The sequence below is a fragment of the Equus caballus genome, chromosome 5 (genome assembly GCF_041296265.1).
Source record: "Equus caballus isolate H_3958 breed thoroughbred chromosome 5, TB-T2T, whole genome shotgun sequence".
Classification (NCBI taxonomy): domain Eukaryota; kingdom Metazoa; phylum Chordata; class Mammalia; order Perissodactyla; family Equidae; genus Equus; species Equus caballus.
In genome coordinates, this window is record NC_091688.1 from 64,596,414 (window position 1) to 64,613,181 (window position 16,768).

General features: G+C 44.2%; 2 protein-coding genes across 4 annotated transcripts in view; both read right to left on the reverse strand.

Annotated features, from left to right (window-relative positions):
• The window catches only part of STXBP3 (syntaxin binding protein 3), a 61,850-nt gene extending 60,652 nt beyond the window's left edge, over positions 1-1,198 (reverse strand). The window contains exon 1 of one of the 3 annotated variants that reach the window (XM_023641515.2): positions 921-1,198. In XM_023641515.2, coding sequence (XP_023497283.2) covers positions 921-969 — 49 coding nt within the window. In that variant the 5' untranslated portion in view covers positions 970-1,198. The remainder of the gene's footprint in view (positions 1-920) is intronic. The other 2 variants (XM_070268600.1, XM_070268599.1) reach the window with 2 other exon arrangements.
• A 3,938-nt stretch (positions 1,199-5,136) lies between these two features.
• The window catches only part of FNDC7 (fibronectin type III domain containing 7), a 30,886-nt gene continuing 19,254 nt past the window's right edge, over positions 5,137-16,768 (reverse strand). Inside the window, exons 10-13 of the mRNA XM_001492915.4 lie at positions 15,791-16,051; positions 9,812-9,841; positions 6,075-6,143; positions 5,137-5,989 (exon numbers count right to left, since the gene is read on the reverse strand). Of these exons, the coding sequence (XP_001492965.4) occupies positions 6,112-6,143; positions 9,812-9,841; positions 15,791-16,051 (323 nt within the window). The 3' untranslated portion in view covers positions 5,137-5,989; positions 6,075-6,111. The remainder of the gene's footprint in view (positions 5,990-6,074; positions 6,144-9,811; positions 9,842-15,790; positions 16,052-16,768) is intronic.

Sequence of the window (16,768 nt, forward strand, 5' to 3'; positions counted from 1 at the left end):
GTTCTTAGTGCAACAAGCCGGAGTCAGAAAGACTAATTAGACGTTACTCTCCACTACTAGACTATAATTACTTTGAACCCAGTAATGCCAAACGATGATGGTTCTTCCTGTTTGGGGGGTTCATTTCTTCTCTAACCTGGCAGACTAAGGTTTGGAGCGATCTTTATTAAAGTCGTAGATGATAAGGCAGAATGGCAGAACATCAACAACCAATAAGCTGTACAGTCCCAACAGCAGGGAGTGGCCCAGAGAGTGCAAAGGGAGAAGCGAAGGCGCAGCCTGGCCCCGGCTATGCAGGGAGCCGCCACGGCAAACAGTTCATCACTCCAGTGGTCCCCTCTCGAGAACTCTTTAGAAAGTGGGCTCCTCTAGGAGTAGAGGAGGAAGGATCTGTTTAACTGGGTTTTTTTAAAAGACAAACATTGCAAAGTACGCTTATAAAACCCTCCCTGGTACCAACACAAATGCGCAGAATAAGCAGTCTTCGGAAACCCGGGCGTGGGGAGGCGGGGAGGGGCGGGATAGAGAAGCACAGCGCCCAGACCTTCTCGAGCGGAGCGACATCAGCGACAGGTGGGCCCGGGGGGAGCCGAGCAGCTCGCGGAGCCCGGCCGAGGAGACGCGCGGGGGCTGCGGGGGAAAAGCCGGGCGGAGGGCCGCTCGCCCAGGGCGGGGCTTCGGGGCCAGAGCCCGGGCGAGGCGAGGGGCTGCCGGACGCGAGCAGGAAGGCCGCCTCCCAGGTGCAGGCAAGGACTAGGGCTGGGAAGGGAAGCGGGAGAAGTCCTAACAGGGGCGCGGATCCCAAAGCAACAAGTGCCCGCGGCACCTCCCCAAGAGCCTGTCGGGCTGGGCAGGAAACCCAGGCCCGGCGCGCGGCCTCCCGGCCTCCCCTCTCTCAGCCGCTGCCCCACCGCACTCACTCTGCCACACGACGCTCTTCAGCCCCCGTTCCGTCACCGGCGGCGCCATCTTCCCAACGCGGCGGAGCTGCAGCCGCCGCCCCCAGCCCGTAACCTACTTTTTAGCTGTGAGAAGGGAACTTGGGCTGGCCCCGCCCCTCGTTGCGGGGAAAGCCCCGCCCCACCCACGGGCCGCGCCCTCCGGTGTCGTCACGCGCGCCTGCACGAGGATTCCCGCCCACCCCTGGACGGAGGCTGCGCATTGCGGCTGGAATCTCCCTGGGCAGTCTCGCTTCTCCTAGCGGGAGGCTATGTCAACGCGAGCTCGACGAACCGTGCTGTCGTGCTCTCAACTAACACGATCTAAGCAATTTCGAGTTCACGCTTATGATGCACCAAGAGGGAAGGGATCCTTTGCTTTACAAAAGAATTCTTTACTTTGCGAAGCGTTCATAATAGACTTCCGTCTGTAGCCAGCTCAACTACCAAACGGAAAATTTACACCCAAAAATGTTTATTTGGGGCCAGCCCTGGTGGCCTAGTGGTTAAATTTAGTGCGCTCTGCTTCTGCGGCCAGCCGGGGGCGCGGACCTGTATCACTTGCTGGTCAGCAGCCATGCTCTGGTGGCTTACATGCGAAAAGAGGAAGATTGGCAGTGGATGGTAGCTGGGGGCGAATCTTCCTCAGGAAAACAAAACGTTTATTTTATTCATTTTTCAAGGACATAATAATTGTGTGGAAGTGTGAGGTACCCTCGAGTGTGCACAGAACTGTGCGTAACTTTCAGAAAACTCAGAGAAATGAGAGACCCACTTCTGAAGAATTTAAAATCAAATTAGCTCAATTCCTGGCATGTTGAAGGTAGTCAAAAGTTAGTTGAAGAAGTGAATGCCTTAATGATGACAATATATGCAAATGAACCAATAAAACTGATGAGTTATTTAACAAATTCGTATCAAATTGTATGAGAGAGACTATCACTGCTTTAGGATTTAAAATAAGGGAATTATTGTTAGCTGATTCACAAATTGTGGTGACTTGAGCTCAGACTTGAAAGTTTAGGCAGAGATCTGTTTCCTGAGGTGGTCCTTTTGAGACTCGAAATCAAAGTAATCAGTTTAGTTGCTGAGGGCTCCAACTGTGACATACCATCACATACACTAGAAAGTAGACTTTCCCACAGAGATTTGCAAGGAACTAATGGTCTGTACTCAAGTTGGTCACGTAGGGAAGTGGAAATGGTTAGTTACTACTAGTAATAATGGCTCGTATTTACTGAGTGCTTACTATATGCCAGGCACCATGCTAAGCGGATTATCTCATTGATCCTCAAAACAAATCTTACGGACAAGGCAACTGAGGCTTAGTGAGGTTAAATAACTTGCCCAGGATGCACGGCTAGTGGTGGAGTGGGAACCAGGATCAGCCTTGAGCTACACAGGAAGCAATAGGGCAGTCTGCGAGATACCTTGCAGTTTTTGCCCTTCAGGAGAGAGAAGGAGAATGAAGAATCAAAAGAGCACAGCCTAAGATACCTTGCAGTTTTTGCCCTTCAGGAGAGAGAAGGAGAATGAAGAATCAAAAGAGCACAGCCTAAGGTGTGAATGGTTTTTCCATTCGAGGCTTATACGGTAATGGAAGCTGGAGCCCTGGGCCCCTTTTAAATCTACTTAAATGGACCCAGCTGCTCAGAATTTTAAACAAATACATTATTTCCCTCTCCCTTTGCAGTTTTAAATCAGATTCTGCTTAGTATAGCAGGGTGGAGCCCCAAGCCATAATAAACAGACGTGACAATGCAGACTCACCCTTCTAAAATGGAGCTCCTTGTCCCAGAGGGTCAAACCAAAACAGAGGAGTGGGGCGGGTGAAGTGCCTCCATCTCCTAACCTTGAAGGAGAATGACCAGGTACTAGGGAACAACACAGAAAGGCCCTTCTGGGTTGGAAGTTTGACTTGAGTCACATGGGTTACAGCTGTGGCTCATGCCTCTGAAGGCCAGATTCCAAGGTGGCAGTGGGGCATAGTGCAGCCAGCATGGGCTTTAACCCCATGTAGACACAGGTCCACGTCCTGCAAATCCTGGCTCTGCCTCTTAGCAACAGTGTGACTTCAAACATTCACTGCATTTATGTGTTGAATACAATATTTCAAACCTCACAACAGCCCAACAAGATGACAATCTTTTTTGCTATTTCACAGATGTGAAAAATGAGATTCAGGGAAGTTAAATCACATGAGACCTCAAGATGGCTCCGGCCTTTCCATCGTACCATAGTGCCTCCCCTCCCTTGCTCCCCTAGTTTCACATGACCTCCCTGAGCTCTCTCTCTTGTCTCCTCTAGTTTGTTTGCCTAAACAAATTGAACAAGGAATTTTAGTTCCTGAACATGACATGGCAGAATGAAAGGTAAAATCCACCAACAATGGTCAGAGATGAAAAATCTGCTTTGCATAATTCACAGAGCAGATAAACAACCAAAATAACTGACAGCTGAATGTAAAAGCTCTCAAGTTAGGGCAGATCACTCACTCCTGGTCCTGTTCCCAGGTCTTCGCTAATAATTGTTGACTTAATCATGATAATCCAGAGAAATATTTTCCATGAAACTATCATAGATTAGCAGGACCAATCAATGCTATGTACTTACTTGGCTCCTGAGAATTTGTGTTTCACCTGGTTAGTTTTGTGACCATGGATGTGTTACTTGACCTTTCTGGGTCTCATTGTCCTTGTATATACAAAGAAATAATCTAATAATCTGTATAAAGGAATAACCCTAGCTCAGAGGGTTGTTATGAGAATGAAATAAGTATGTGGAAAGCACTTAGAAGCACGTAGTATGTGCTACGTCCATGTTTTGGTTTTATGTTCACCAAGTATGGACCACATTGTCTTCTGTGGAATTCTGACCAAAGCAGCCCAGCCTTAGATGCCTAGCTAAGTAGATGGCCATTTCATTTTCTGTGTCCTGGATATGGGTGTATTGGTCTCAGCTCCCTAGTATCCCAGGACCAGGGATCCTGGCCTTCCATTTGGCCTTTGTCCTTGGCTCTTTGGCCATTCCAGTCAGCCATGGACACGACACAATCCTGCACAGAGGGCACACCCTGTCGGCAAATGGGTTCAGCACACAGTCTCACATGGGCTCTGGAACACAGCCCAGAACACTGCCCCAGTTCATGGTTGCCCTCACTGGGCATAGACCCCCTCTAAACCCTCCAGATCTTCTCACCAATCTTCCCTCATGTGCCACAACCCTCTAACTTTTGTTAAATTAATGAAACAAGGAGGCCCATAGACTAGGGTGGTTCTAATGCCTTAGCAGCCTATATAAGTAAACCAAAACCTAAGCCTTTAAATGCCTCAAGCTTAAGAAATCAAAATCTAAGGACACCCAGTCACAAACAGCCAACTAGGCTTTTCCAAAAAAGGCAACCGCTTAAGCTATAGCCAATCAAATAATATCTTTGTTTTCCTTCTGCCTCTTCTCCACCAAAGTCTTTCCCCCAAGAGAGCTCATAACCACTTCCTGTCTGGTGCTATTGAATTCAAATCCATTTCTGCTCAAATAAACTCTTAACATTTTTAATATGCCTCAGTTTATCTTTTAAACTTCTCAGCCTCCCATCACTGAAATTGTGCTTCAAGGAAGAGCTCACCAAGGCAACCCTTTTAGGGTTCCCAAACCTGGCCATATGTAAGAATCACTTGGTGAATTTGTTGAAAATATAGATTCCCGGGCCTAGTCCAGACCTACTGAGTTAGACTCTCCAGGGGTGGTACCTGGGAATCTGTATTGCATAATGACTTCCTCAAGTGATGTGGATGCAATTCGCCGAACCCTTGTTCATTCACTGGTGTTTAGGAACAAAAGCAAACTAAACTCAGCCCTACTCTGTGTGTGTTCCCAGATGCAGCAAATTCCATTTTTCCAGATCTATGTCTTTGGCTTGTCTCTTTTTCAAGTGCAGATGCTCCGGGGAGCATCTCTTATCAGTGACACATTATGTATCTCTCCTCGGTCTTACACAGAAAGGGAAAGGAGACATAAAAAGGGAAGTTTGCCCTCCCACCCAGCTTACCTCAAGCCTAACTCCTTGTTCCAATTCCCTCTGGGTAGGGTTTTATGGTCGTTCCTAACTACAGACATTCTTGGCTCCACAGCTGTGCTTCTGGGGAGTAAACACTTTAGTTGTGTGTGTATCACAAAAATCCTGCTCACAGTATTTTTTAATAAGTTTACTGGTATTCGAAGCACAAACATTTTTCTGGGTACAAGGGACTTATATTAGATATAATTGCCTTTCCTCTCCAAAGATGAGAAAAGCATTTACAGTATGATTGAGGGATACAGCCAACAAGATTGATGGTCCTCCCTACAAAAGATGCACATATGTCAGTCTGCCAGTTTGAGGCTCTGTCCCTCCATCTGAAGTCTTTGCTCACTCAAAAACATGACCGCAATCCTTCTAGCAACAGGCCAGCAGCTCTGCTTTCCCAGACACTCACACGGAGGTCACACCACGTGATGCTTGACTTGGTGAACCGTGCAAGCAGTTCAGCTTCCTCCTAACTTGAGATGAAGGTGTTGGCTACTACACATTGCCCTGGAAGTTGCTGCTATCCAAACCGTGGAGGTTTGTCTTGGGATGAGCAGTGTCTCTGCATGGTGGCCTGATTTCTCTGGGAGTGAATGTTTCAGCCCTTGAATGGCTGGAAGGCTGCATGGCAAGTGCTGGGGTCGATAAAGACTTATGAAGTGGATATGTTGAAGTCTGGTGTATGTCTGGATGTAAATTCTCAGAAAGACTTTCTGCTAAGCAGATTCCTTTCACGTGTCCAGGACTCTCCCAGAGTGCTGGCTCACTCTGGCAGCCTTCCAGAGGACTTTCTGGATCCATTTCTCTACTGAGTCCTCTTGGCAGCAGATCTTGAACTCTTCTGCAGGTGAGGACATACTTGACCTTGCCCTCAGGAGGTGGAGTCAGAGCTGTTCTTCTAAAGGCCAAAAGAGCTTGTCCTGTCCTAGAGGCATTTCGTACTCTAATAGATCTCTTCTATCTCACCCTAACAATTGAGACGACTCTGCAAAAGATATGGAAAGAATTTTTAAAAACAAAGACAAAAACCCTTGCCTTCAAATCATGCCATTTCAATTTAAATCACTCACTGGGTCAAGTCTCTGTTTTTCTCTGTGGCTCACGATGTCATTCTGCGTTTCTCTTTCCTCTGTAAATCACTGAAAAGAGCAAGGAAGGGAAGAAGCCACATGATACGTTAAGTATGGAGACATTTTCTTAAATTGAAAGCCCTCAAGTGACCCTGAGATTTAGGTTAGTATTTTAATCTGAAATGCTATTTTTGCAGTACTTCACGGCAAGTAAGCAGGAAATTAAGACAATCTGAACCGTTCAGAGGACAAGAAGACACAGACTAGCAGGTTATGACTAACCAGTATGAGCTCTCTCCCGCTTCAGGAAATGAATCCTTCCTCCCAGAGAATCTCTTTGAGCTCAGACTGCTGACTCGGGACAAAGAACTTCCCTCGCCACCTTCAGGCCAACTTGATGTGTTCTCAAAGAGCTCCAGGATTTTACTGGTTCAGAGAGTTGTTAGGGAGAACATAAGCCTGTTCAACTGCGGAGGATGTGGCGGAGGGGAACTTTCCCGGAATGTGCAGGTGACACTGAAGCAGGCTGGATGCAGAAGACCATGTATATCTCCATGGAGTCCTGTCGGGCACAAACCCCTCCAGGCTACCTCCTCTTAAAGCCCCTTCACCTCAAATATTGCTTTCCCTCACCCTTCCAACTTGCACCAAACTTCCAGCATCAAAGTAAGCTTCCTTAAATTAGAGCCATGATTCTCAAACTTTAGCGTGCATCAGAATCACTGGGAGGGCTTGTTAAAACAAAGATCGCTTGGCCTCAACCCCAGAATTTCTGATTCATCAGGTTTATGGTAGAGCCCCATAAATCGCATTTCTAAGAAATTCCCAGATGTTGCTCATGCTGTTGGCCCTGGGACCACATGTTGAGAACCAATGAGTTAAGGTATTATGAGGACTGGGATTAAAATGCAAGTAGCTTTAGATAGAAGTAGTTAGAAGTAGCACATTAAAATGTTAATAACTGGCACACAGTATAATAGAGTGTGATATGGGCTCAAGCTGATCCCGAATTAATAACAACTACAATTTAAGTGCTTACTATGGTCCATCACTGTGTCCAACAATTTACATCTCATTTAATCCTCATGACATCTTATCAGGTTATTATTCCAGTTTTCAGATGAGGAAACCGAGGCCTAGAGAGAGTTGAACAACCTGCTTAAAGGTAAGTGATAGCATCGGGATTTGAACCCAGATCTGTCTCTTAAAAATCCATTGACAGGGGCCAGCCCCATGGCATAGTAGTTAAGTTTGGTGTGCTCCAATTCAGCAGCCCAGGTTCACAGGTTTGGATGAGGACCTACACCACTTGTCAGCCATGCTGTGGTGGTGACCCACACATAAAGTGGGGGAAGATTGGCATGGATGTTAGCTCAGGGCTAATCTTCCTCAGCAAACAAAACAAAACAAAACAAAACAATTCATTCATGCTGTTGAAAAGCTTTAGGATAATCCAAGAATCAAAGAAGACCAAAAATCTTAAACCAACAAGATTCCCAAGGCTTCCTTTGGTGTATCTGGAGACCCCATGTCAGCCAGGGGTATAATTTGACTAGTCCTGTGTACAGGGAGGAGAAATGCTGAAATTGGAAACAGCACTTTAGAATTTCTCCCTAGATGTAAAGAATTCCATATGATGTACAGGTCCTCAAATTACCTGGCTTACTCTTATTTTTGAGGGTCTTGCAGGATTTCTATAGGGATCTACTTAAAGAGAGGGTCAGGTTTCATGTTGACAACTTAACCTTGCTAAAGAAGGGAGAAGCCATGATCAGGGGAGCCCAGAGGGACAGAAGAAGGGGAGAGTAGTGACTTAGAGCAGTGCTCCTCAAACTTTGAGAGTATCAGATTCACCAGGAACCTGATAGAAATACAGAGGCCCAGGCCCTATCCCACATCAACAGGCCTGGGCCTCAACACTGTTAGCTCTCCAGGAGATTCTGATACACACCGAAGTTTGAGAACTACTCCCTAAGCAGTGTTTCTCAAATTGGAATATGCATGTGAATCACCTGAGGATTTAGTCAATCTGGTGGGCCTGAGAATGTGCATTTTGGGCAGGCTTTCTGGTGATGCCGACCAGTAGCAAGGTCTAAGAGTGATGGTTTTCCAGTATCTTTTTAAAGTATAGCTACTCTTTCTTTAACAAAACCTTAGGGAAGGCCGGTACCACTCCTCTCCTCCTAGGGCCCCCAAGACTCTTCCACTACCCCTCTATGATGGAGGGGAACACTGAATAAAAAGCGCCACAGTACTGGGAATAGGTTCCAAGAATGCAGACCTTGGCCTGCACACATTTCACTGAAGACCAAGCTTATGGTCATTAGCACTTTGGGAGTTTTTTAAAGTAATTTTTTATAATTTAGAAGTTTCTTCACCGCTTGTTTTTGATAAGCCGTGTCTGTTTCCCTGTTGCCACTGGAAACAGAAACCCTTTAAAAATTAATAGGGATTGTGCTTATTTCAGACCTGCAGGTGGGGTAAGAGTTGGAAAGCATGTATCCTGCTGTGCTGCTCAGAGAAGCAATGGGCTGGGAGAGGAAATAGAGAACAGGCAGTGGAGAAAGAGACTCCGACCCAATCCCTGCCAGGGGAAGAACATTTAGATGGGGAGCTGGCCCAGACTGGGAGGCTGTCCAGTGGTAGGAAAGCTTCATTTCCACTCACACAGAAGTCAGCCACATCTGACTGGGCGGTTGTGTGTGTGTGTGTGTGTGTGTGTGTGTGTGTGTCCTGTCTGTAGCTTAGGGTTGATAATATTCCCTGGGGGTTTTCCCAAGGCCCCAAACCTAGCAGGCTCATAGAAGAGTATGGCAAGGGTTCCTCGGGAAGCAGCACAGGCTGCTTACTGGGTCAGCACACACAGCTGTGTGTGATCATCTCTGCAGCTCGGCCCATGAGTAGCCTCCATGGGGCACTGAGAATAGCCTAGACGGGATCAGCCCTGAGCACACCTGAGGAGGCAGTGAGGGTTATCTTTACCCCAATTCCCCTTTCAGCCCCCCTTTTCCTCCACTGGGCATATCCACCCATGCAAACCGGAAGCAGACATCTTAGCTCTCTGCAGGCTGTTAACAGATTCCCTTCAATACCTGGCTACTAAAAAAGTATGGTCAGATCAGCAGCAGCAATGTCACCAGCATCACCTGGACTTTGTAATAAGTGCAAAGTCTCAGACCTTCCCCACCCCGACCAAATCAGAATTTGGTTTTAACAAGGCCCCAGGCGATTTGCATACAGGATAAAGTTTGAGAAAGACTGCTCTAAAGCAACAGTCTTCAGCCTTGGCTACACTTTAGAATCACCTAAGGAGCTTTTAAAAATCTAGACTTTACCCCAGACCAATTAAATCAGCCTGTCTGGGGATAGAGCCTAGGCATCAGTTACGTTTAAGCTCTCAAGGAGACTCGATGTACAGCAGGGCTGGGACCATGCTCTGAAGTGAGGGAGGAAGCGACTGCCTCTCCAAAACATATTTACATTTTTCTGTGGGACCCTGGAAGACTGACAAGACTTCAGAATGCAAAGGAATCTCAACTGGTGGAATCTGAGGGGAGGCATTGTAAGAGGGGAGAAGGAGTTACGGGAGCGGGGAGCAAGAACCCCTCGGGTCACAGCAAGGAAGCATTTGCCTTTCTGACTAATTGAAGTCGGGTTTGATCCTGAGTTTATTAAGTTACACTAAAGGGCAGCAACAAAAATTTCCTTCTATTATATCCATGAGAAAAATGACTTACCCATTCCAAGTGTACTTCCTGAGCAGGTTACTGTAATAAATAAAAACACAAGCATTTAAAATATACTCATGGGGCTGGCCCTGTGCCTGAGTGGTTAAGTTTGTGCACTCTGCTTCCATGGCCCAGGGTTTTGCTGGTTTGGATCCTGGGTACGGACATGGCACTGCTCATCAAGTCACGTCGAGTCAGCATCCCACATAGCACAACCAGAAGGACTTACAACTAGAATATACAACTAGGTACTGGAGGGCTTTGGGGAGAAGAAGAAGAAAAAAAAGAAGATTGGCAACAGATGTTAGCTCAGGTGCCAATCTTCAAAAAATAAATAAATAAATAAAATATATTTATTGCTGTATTTAAGATGGTGAGGATATAACTTAACAAATAGACAATTAATTTACAACAAAGGAGTCAAGAATATACAATGGGGAAAGGAAAGTCTCTTCAGTAACTGGTGTTGGGAAAACTGGACAGCCACATGCAAAAGAATGAAACTAGACTACTATCTTACACCACACACAAAAATTAACTCAAAATAGATTAAAGATTTAAGTGTAAGATCTGAAACTATAAGACTCCTAGAAGAAAACATAGGCAGTATGCTCTTTGACATCAGTCTTAGAAATATCTTCTTGGATATGTCTATCCAGGCAATGGAAACAAAAGAAAAAATCAACAAATGGGACTACATCAAACTGAAAAACTTCTGTACAGCAAAGGAAACCATCAACAAATGAAAAGATAACCTACACCAAATGGAAGAAGATATTTGCAAATCATATATCCAATGAGGGGTTAAATCCAAAATATATAAAGAACTCATACATCTCAGCCAAAAAAAACCCCCAAACAACCCAATTAAAAAATGGGCAGAGGATCTGAATAGACGTTTTTCCAAAGAAGACATAAAGATGGCCAAAGGCCCATGAAAAGATGTTCAGCATCACTAATTATTAGAGAAGTGCATATCAAAACCACAATGATATATCACCTCACACCGTTAGAATGGCTACTATCAAGAAAACAAGAAAGAATAAGTGTTGCAAAGGATGTGGCGAAAAGGGGACCCTGGGAGCCAGCCCCGTGGCTGAGTGGTTAAGTTTGCTTGCTCCACTTTGGTGGCCCAGGGTTTCGCCAGTTCACATCCTGGGTGAGGACATGGCAATGCTCATCAGACCATGTTGAGGCCGCGTCCCGCACAGCACAACCAGAAGGACCTGCAACTAGAATATACAACTATCTACTGGGGGTCTTTGGGGAGAAGAAGAAGAAGAAAAAAAAAAAGAAGATTGGCAGCAGATGTTAGCTCAGGTGCCAATCTTTAAAAAAAAAAAGGTTTTTGGGGGCTGGCTCCGTGGCTAAGTGGTTAAGGTCGCGAGCTCTGCTGCAGGTGGCCCAGTGTTTTGTTGGTTCGAATCCTGGGCGTGGACATGGCACTGCTCATCAAACCACACTGAGGCAGCGTCCCACATGCCACAACTAGAAGGACCCACAACGAAGAATATACAACTAGGTACTGGGGGGCTTTGGGGAGAAAAAGGAAAAAAATAAAAATCTTTAAAAAAAAAGTTTCTTCAAAAAAAGAAAAGGGAACTCTGTACACTGTTGGTGGGGATGTAAAGTGGTGCAGCCATTACGGAAAAGAGTATGGAGATTCCTCAAAAATTAAGAATAGAGGGGCCGGCCCCGTGGCCGAATGGTTAACTTTGCGCACTCTGCTGCAGTGGCCCAGGGTTTCTCTGGTTTGGGTCCTGGGCACGGACATGGCACCGCTCATCAGGCCACGTTGAGGTGGCATCCCATATGCCACAACTAGAAGGACTTACAACTAAGATATACAACTATGTACCAGGGGGATTTGGGGAGATAAAACAGGAAAAAAAAAGATCGGCAACAGTTGTTATATCAGGTGCCAATCTTAAAAAAAAAAAAAAACATTAAGAATAGAATTACCATATGACCCCACATCTACTGAGCTAACCAGAACACACGTTTCCCTATCAGAAGCTAATGTAGAAAAAAGTTGGCTTATATTTGTGTACCAAATCTGTGACGATTCATTGTATCTTCCTTCTCTCTCATAATAAATAATCAATTTCAAGAAAAAAAAAAAGAATTACCATATGGTCCAGCTATTCCACTTCTGGGTATACATCCAAGAATATGAAAATGCTAATTTGAAAAGATATATACACTCCTATGTTCATTGCAGCATTATTTACAATAGGCAAGACTTGGAAAAAGCCTAAGTGCCCATTGATGGATGAATAGAAAAAGAAGATGTGGTGTGTGTGTATATATATATATATATATATATATATATATATATATGTATGTATGTATGTATGATGGAATACTGCTCAGCCATAAAAAAAGGTGAATGTTGCCATTTGCGACAAGATGGATGGACCTTGAGGATATTATGTTAAGTGAAATGAGTCAGACAGAGAAGGACAAATATTGTATCGTTTCATTCGTATATGGAAGATAAAAGACAAAACAAAACAAAAACAAACTCACGGAAACAGACAATAGCTTGATGGTTACCAGAAGGGAAGGAGGATGGGGGGAGGGTGAAATGGGTAAAGAGAGTCAATTGTATGGTGACAGATGGAAACTAGACTTCTGGTGGTGAGCATGCTGCAGTGCAACTTCTGTAGAAGCTGAATTATAACGTTGTATACCTGAAACCTATATAATGTTATAAACCAATGTTAACTCAAACAAAGAAACAAAGAAACAAAGAAAGAAGAAGACGAAAGTGAACCAAAGAATGAATGAGAAGGAGCTTGGGTGATAAGAAGAGACACCCACTAGCAGTGTGACCGTGGGCAAGTCACTTTTCTGTGCCTCAATTTATCTATAAAGTAGTAAGAATAAGAATGCCAACCTCATAGGGTTGCTATAGGATCAACTGAGTAAATACACATAAAGCCTTTAGAGTAGTGCCTGGCACATAGCGCTCAATAAATATTAGTCATTATTATCATTTACAACATTGTCCTAATTATCAGAGTAAGGCATCACTGATATTGAAAAAAACCCTCAAAAACAAAAACAAAAAACTTCCCCCAATGCATGGTTTTTACTAGGGAGACAGAGCAAAGTTAACTTGAGTCTAGACACCCAAACCCTACTAAAGTGAAGTGGCTGCAGGCTTGAGGTGGCACCTCACCAAAGGGTATTCAAGTTCTGACTAACAAGAACTTCTTGTGGCTAACAAACCAACAGAGGAATGGCTCTCTAAGAGTTGGATTGTGGGTATGGAGCAGGAGAAAGAACAAAAGATTTGTATCACTTATTTACTGGCTGTATGATCACAGGCAAACACATAAACTCATTTATTCACTCTTTTTTTTTTTTTAATTTAAAATATACTGGGCAACAGTTTTGTGCTAAGTACTGAGAGTTCAAGAGATTATCATTTATTAGGGGAAATACACATTCAACTCGCAGTAATATGGTGTGGTAAAGATAAGAGTGATGTGGGGTCATAAAGGAGGGAGAGAGAAAACTCAGCCTATGGGGAATTGGAGAAGGCATCACAGAGGAGGGGAAATCTGGGCTGATGGAGTTCCTTTGGTTGAGGCGGGGAGGAATTCCAGGCAAAGAGAAGAGTATCACATTAGCTGAGAAGCATGATGTGACATGGTGTGTTTGTGCGGCAAGGGCAGGTGTGTGTGAATGATTCCATGTGACTAGACTAGCGAATAGAGTCCTTCAGGAAGGATGCTGAGGAATGAGCCTAGGATTGTACTGTCCTAGATAGCAGCCACTTGCCACATGCAGCTATTGAGCACTCCAAATGTGGCTAGTCTGACCCAGGTGTCCTATGAGCGTTAACTCAACACCAGCTTTGGAAGATTTAGTAGGGGGAAAAAATGCAAAAATTTTATAGATACTATGTTGAATTTATAATATTTTGGATATATTGGGTTAGCTAAAATATGTTCTTAAATTAACTTCACCTATACTTTTTTCCCTTTTTGATGTGGCTACTAGAAAATTTAAATTTTTCATACATTGATTGCATTAAATTTCTGTTGGACAGCACAGGTATAGAAAGACACACTGGGGACAGATTGTGAGAGATCTTGAATGCCACACTCAGAGGACTGAATCTTATCTTATGGGGCAATGGAACACTTTTGAAGATTTTGAAGCATCGAAGTAACACAATCAGATCAGTGTTCTGGAATGTCAATTCTAGTAACAGTATGGAGGCTGGCGCGAGGGCAAGAGGACAAGACTGGTACAGCAGCCTAGGAGAGAGGTGGTGAGGGCCTAGGGTATAGCTGCAGCTGCAGGAATGAAGAAAAGAAGGTGGATTTAGAAACCACCACGAAGTGTACAGGACAGGACTCGGAGACAACTTAGACATGGAGGGTGAGGAGGAGGGAAACTGACTCCAGGGTTTTCAGCTCACGTACCTGAAACAAGGATGATAGGAGGAATATCAGAAACTGCAGAGGATCAGGAGTTCCTTTTGACCCTGAGGAATTGAAATAACTGGGGTACCTCCAGGTAGAGGGATCAAGTTTGAAAGTGGATCTAGAGGTTAGAAGAAGGGAGTGTTATAGATAGAGATTTGGGAGCCTCTAAGCCTGAGTTTTCTCGTTTATATTTTGGAGACAATCAAATCTGTTGAACCGACCTCACTGAGTTATTTTGAGCATTCAATGAGGTTTTTGGTGGCTTTTTTTTTTTTTTTTGGTGAGGAAGATTGGCCCTGAGCTAACATTTATTGCTAATATTCCTCTTTTTTTTTTCTCCCAAAGCCCTAGTACATAGTTGTATATCCTAGTTGTATGTCCTTGTAGTTCTGTGTGGGACGCTGCCTCAGCATGGCTTGACGAGCAGTGCTAGGTCCGTGCCCAGGATCTGAACCAGCAAACCCTGGGCCCCTGAAGGGGAGCGTGCAAACTTAACCACTACACCACTAGGCCAGCCCCTCAGTGAGATATTGAACGTGAAAACACTTGATAAATTGGAAAACATTATGCAAATATGATGAAGTATTGTTATTAATCTATCGGCTTTTCCTTCTAAGAGCTCATCCTCACCCCAAGAACCTGTTCCCATTGGGCCATGCTTTGGGCCACCTTGTTCTGGACAAGATAATGAAAAAACAAGGAATTAGAGCCTGACAGCCAAGGACAGTGAGAACACCCCCTCAAGAGGAACTGGCCTGGTTCTGTCACCAGGAGCCATCTTGAATTTTCTTGTCACCTATACATAATTGGAAATTTTAGGTTCTGGTTATAAGTAAAGGTTTCTCAGCCAATATTTATTCCTCTTCCTGTGTTTACCTGCAAAGGTCTTAGGCTTCATCATCTCTTTTCTTTTTTTTAAATTCTAAAAACATATGAAAAATATATGAGTATGCCCTGGGCAAAGTAGAAGAAGGTCCTAGAATATGGAGTAAGAGAATTGCTAATGTTTTTATGCCAGCTTTGGTGAGATGGCAGTTGCTGACAGTCATGTTTTGTGATCACAGACTGTCTGCCCACTCATATTTCCAAATCTAGCTTATGATTTATAAATTTGTTTTTTTCTCATCCTCTGACTCTTCCTCAGTCATAAGTCTGACTGTGCAAATAGAGTCAAGTCTCTTAATTTCCAGCATTCTTGGATGTCTATCATTATCTCTGAGACTATGTTAAAAATCTACCCCAAATCTCAAAGCAGACAATCATTTTAAATCTGCTTTACTGTTTAAACAGAAAGCATCTTGTCCTTTTTCTCAAGGAGAAGAGAGGGACAGGGAAGAGATGAGTGTCTCCAAATCAAATAACAATAAAGCACCCCATTTCCAACGAAGCTTGGGGGTCCCAGGGAGCCAGAATCTGCCTGCAGGATGTAGAAATTTCACACCCTCTTGGACCTTCCTACACAGCAACTAAGTGTGATTGCACTGAGCCTTCCTTCACAGATTGGGTTGAGGGTTAGTTTTAAATAAAGGGTCATAACTTGCTCTACCTGAATATATTTTTTTTGGACAGAAAGTAAGCTTCAGTCCTGTCTCAGCAACTGGTGAGACCATCACGGTATATACATCCCCACAGGGTATCTCGGTGACATCACAGAAACTGAGGCCAGCGCTTGGGGCGCATGTGAAAATGCCTTTGGAACCATAGAGGTCAGTGCTGTAATTGGCAGAGCCCCTGGAGGCTTGCCAGTAGATCCGGATGCCATTAGGGCCCAGCCTATATAATTTCACCCCCAAAGGGCAGCAGGCACCTGAAGGATAAAAACAAACACACACCAATCACTCATTCCACCATCACATAAACATGGCCTTTATTACTGTGGGAAACAATATCAGTAACATATTCTAAATAATGCATGATAAGAGCAACATCTGAGGAGGTCCTCAAGCTCTTTCTGTGGTGGGCGACACGATTGGAAATCCATGTGTGTGGGCAGGGGCATGAATTTTTAATAGAGAACAACGTGAGTCAAAAAGTTCACACTTGGCAGACACATATTATATATGACTCAAACTTTATGAGTCAAATGCATAGATAGGATCCTGGACAAGATCCTTCATAATGCCTTAGTTTCATACGATTTTAGTAGGATTAAATTTAGATATAATTAACTGCATTCAACTTTCGTTGAAAAGACCTACTTTGCTGAACTGTCTAGCATGATGCCTGGGGAGTCGTCGCTTACACAACAGGCAGGTGGCCAAGCTTTGCAGGTCCACACTTCGTCCGTGCTAGCTGACTAGGTTTTTTTTTTTTTTTCTTTTCTAAATTCCTTGAGCAGGCCACACCTTAGAAGGGCACCAAATGGTGGATTCCTCAGTAACTAAAATAAAGATGTCATTGTCTAACAATAAAAATTAAGTTATAGATAATCAGGCTTATCTGATTTAATTTTTTTAAAAAAAGGTTTTTTTAGCTGTGAAGATCAGCAATGGGCCATATTCCCAGAACTGGATATGAGGGTGAG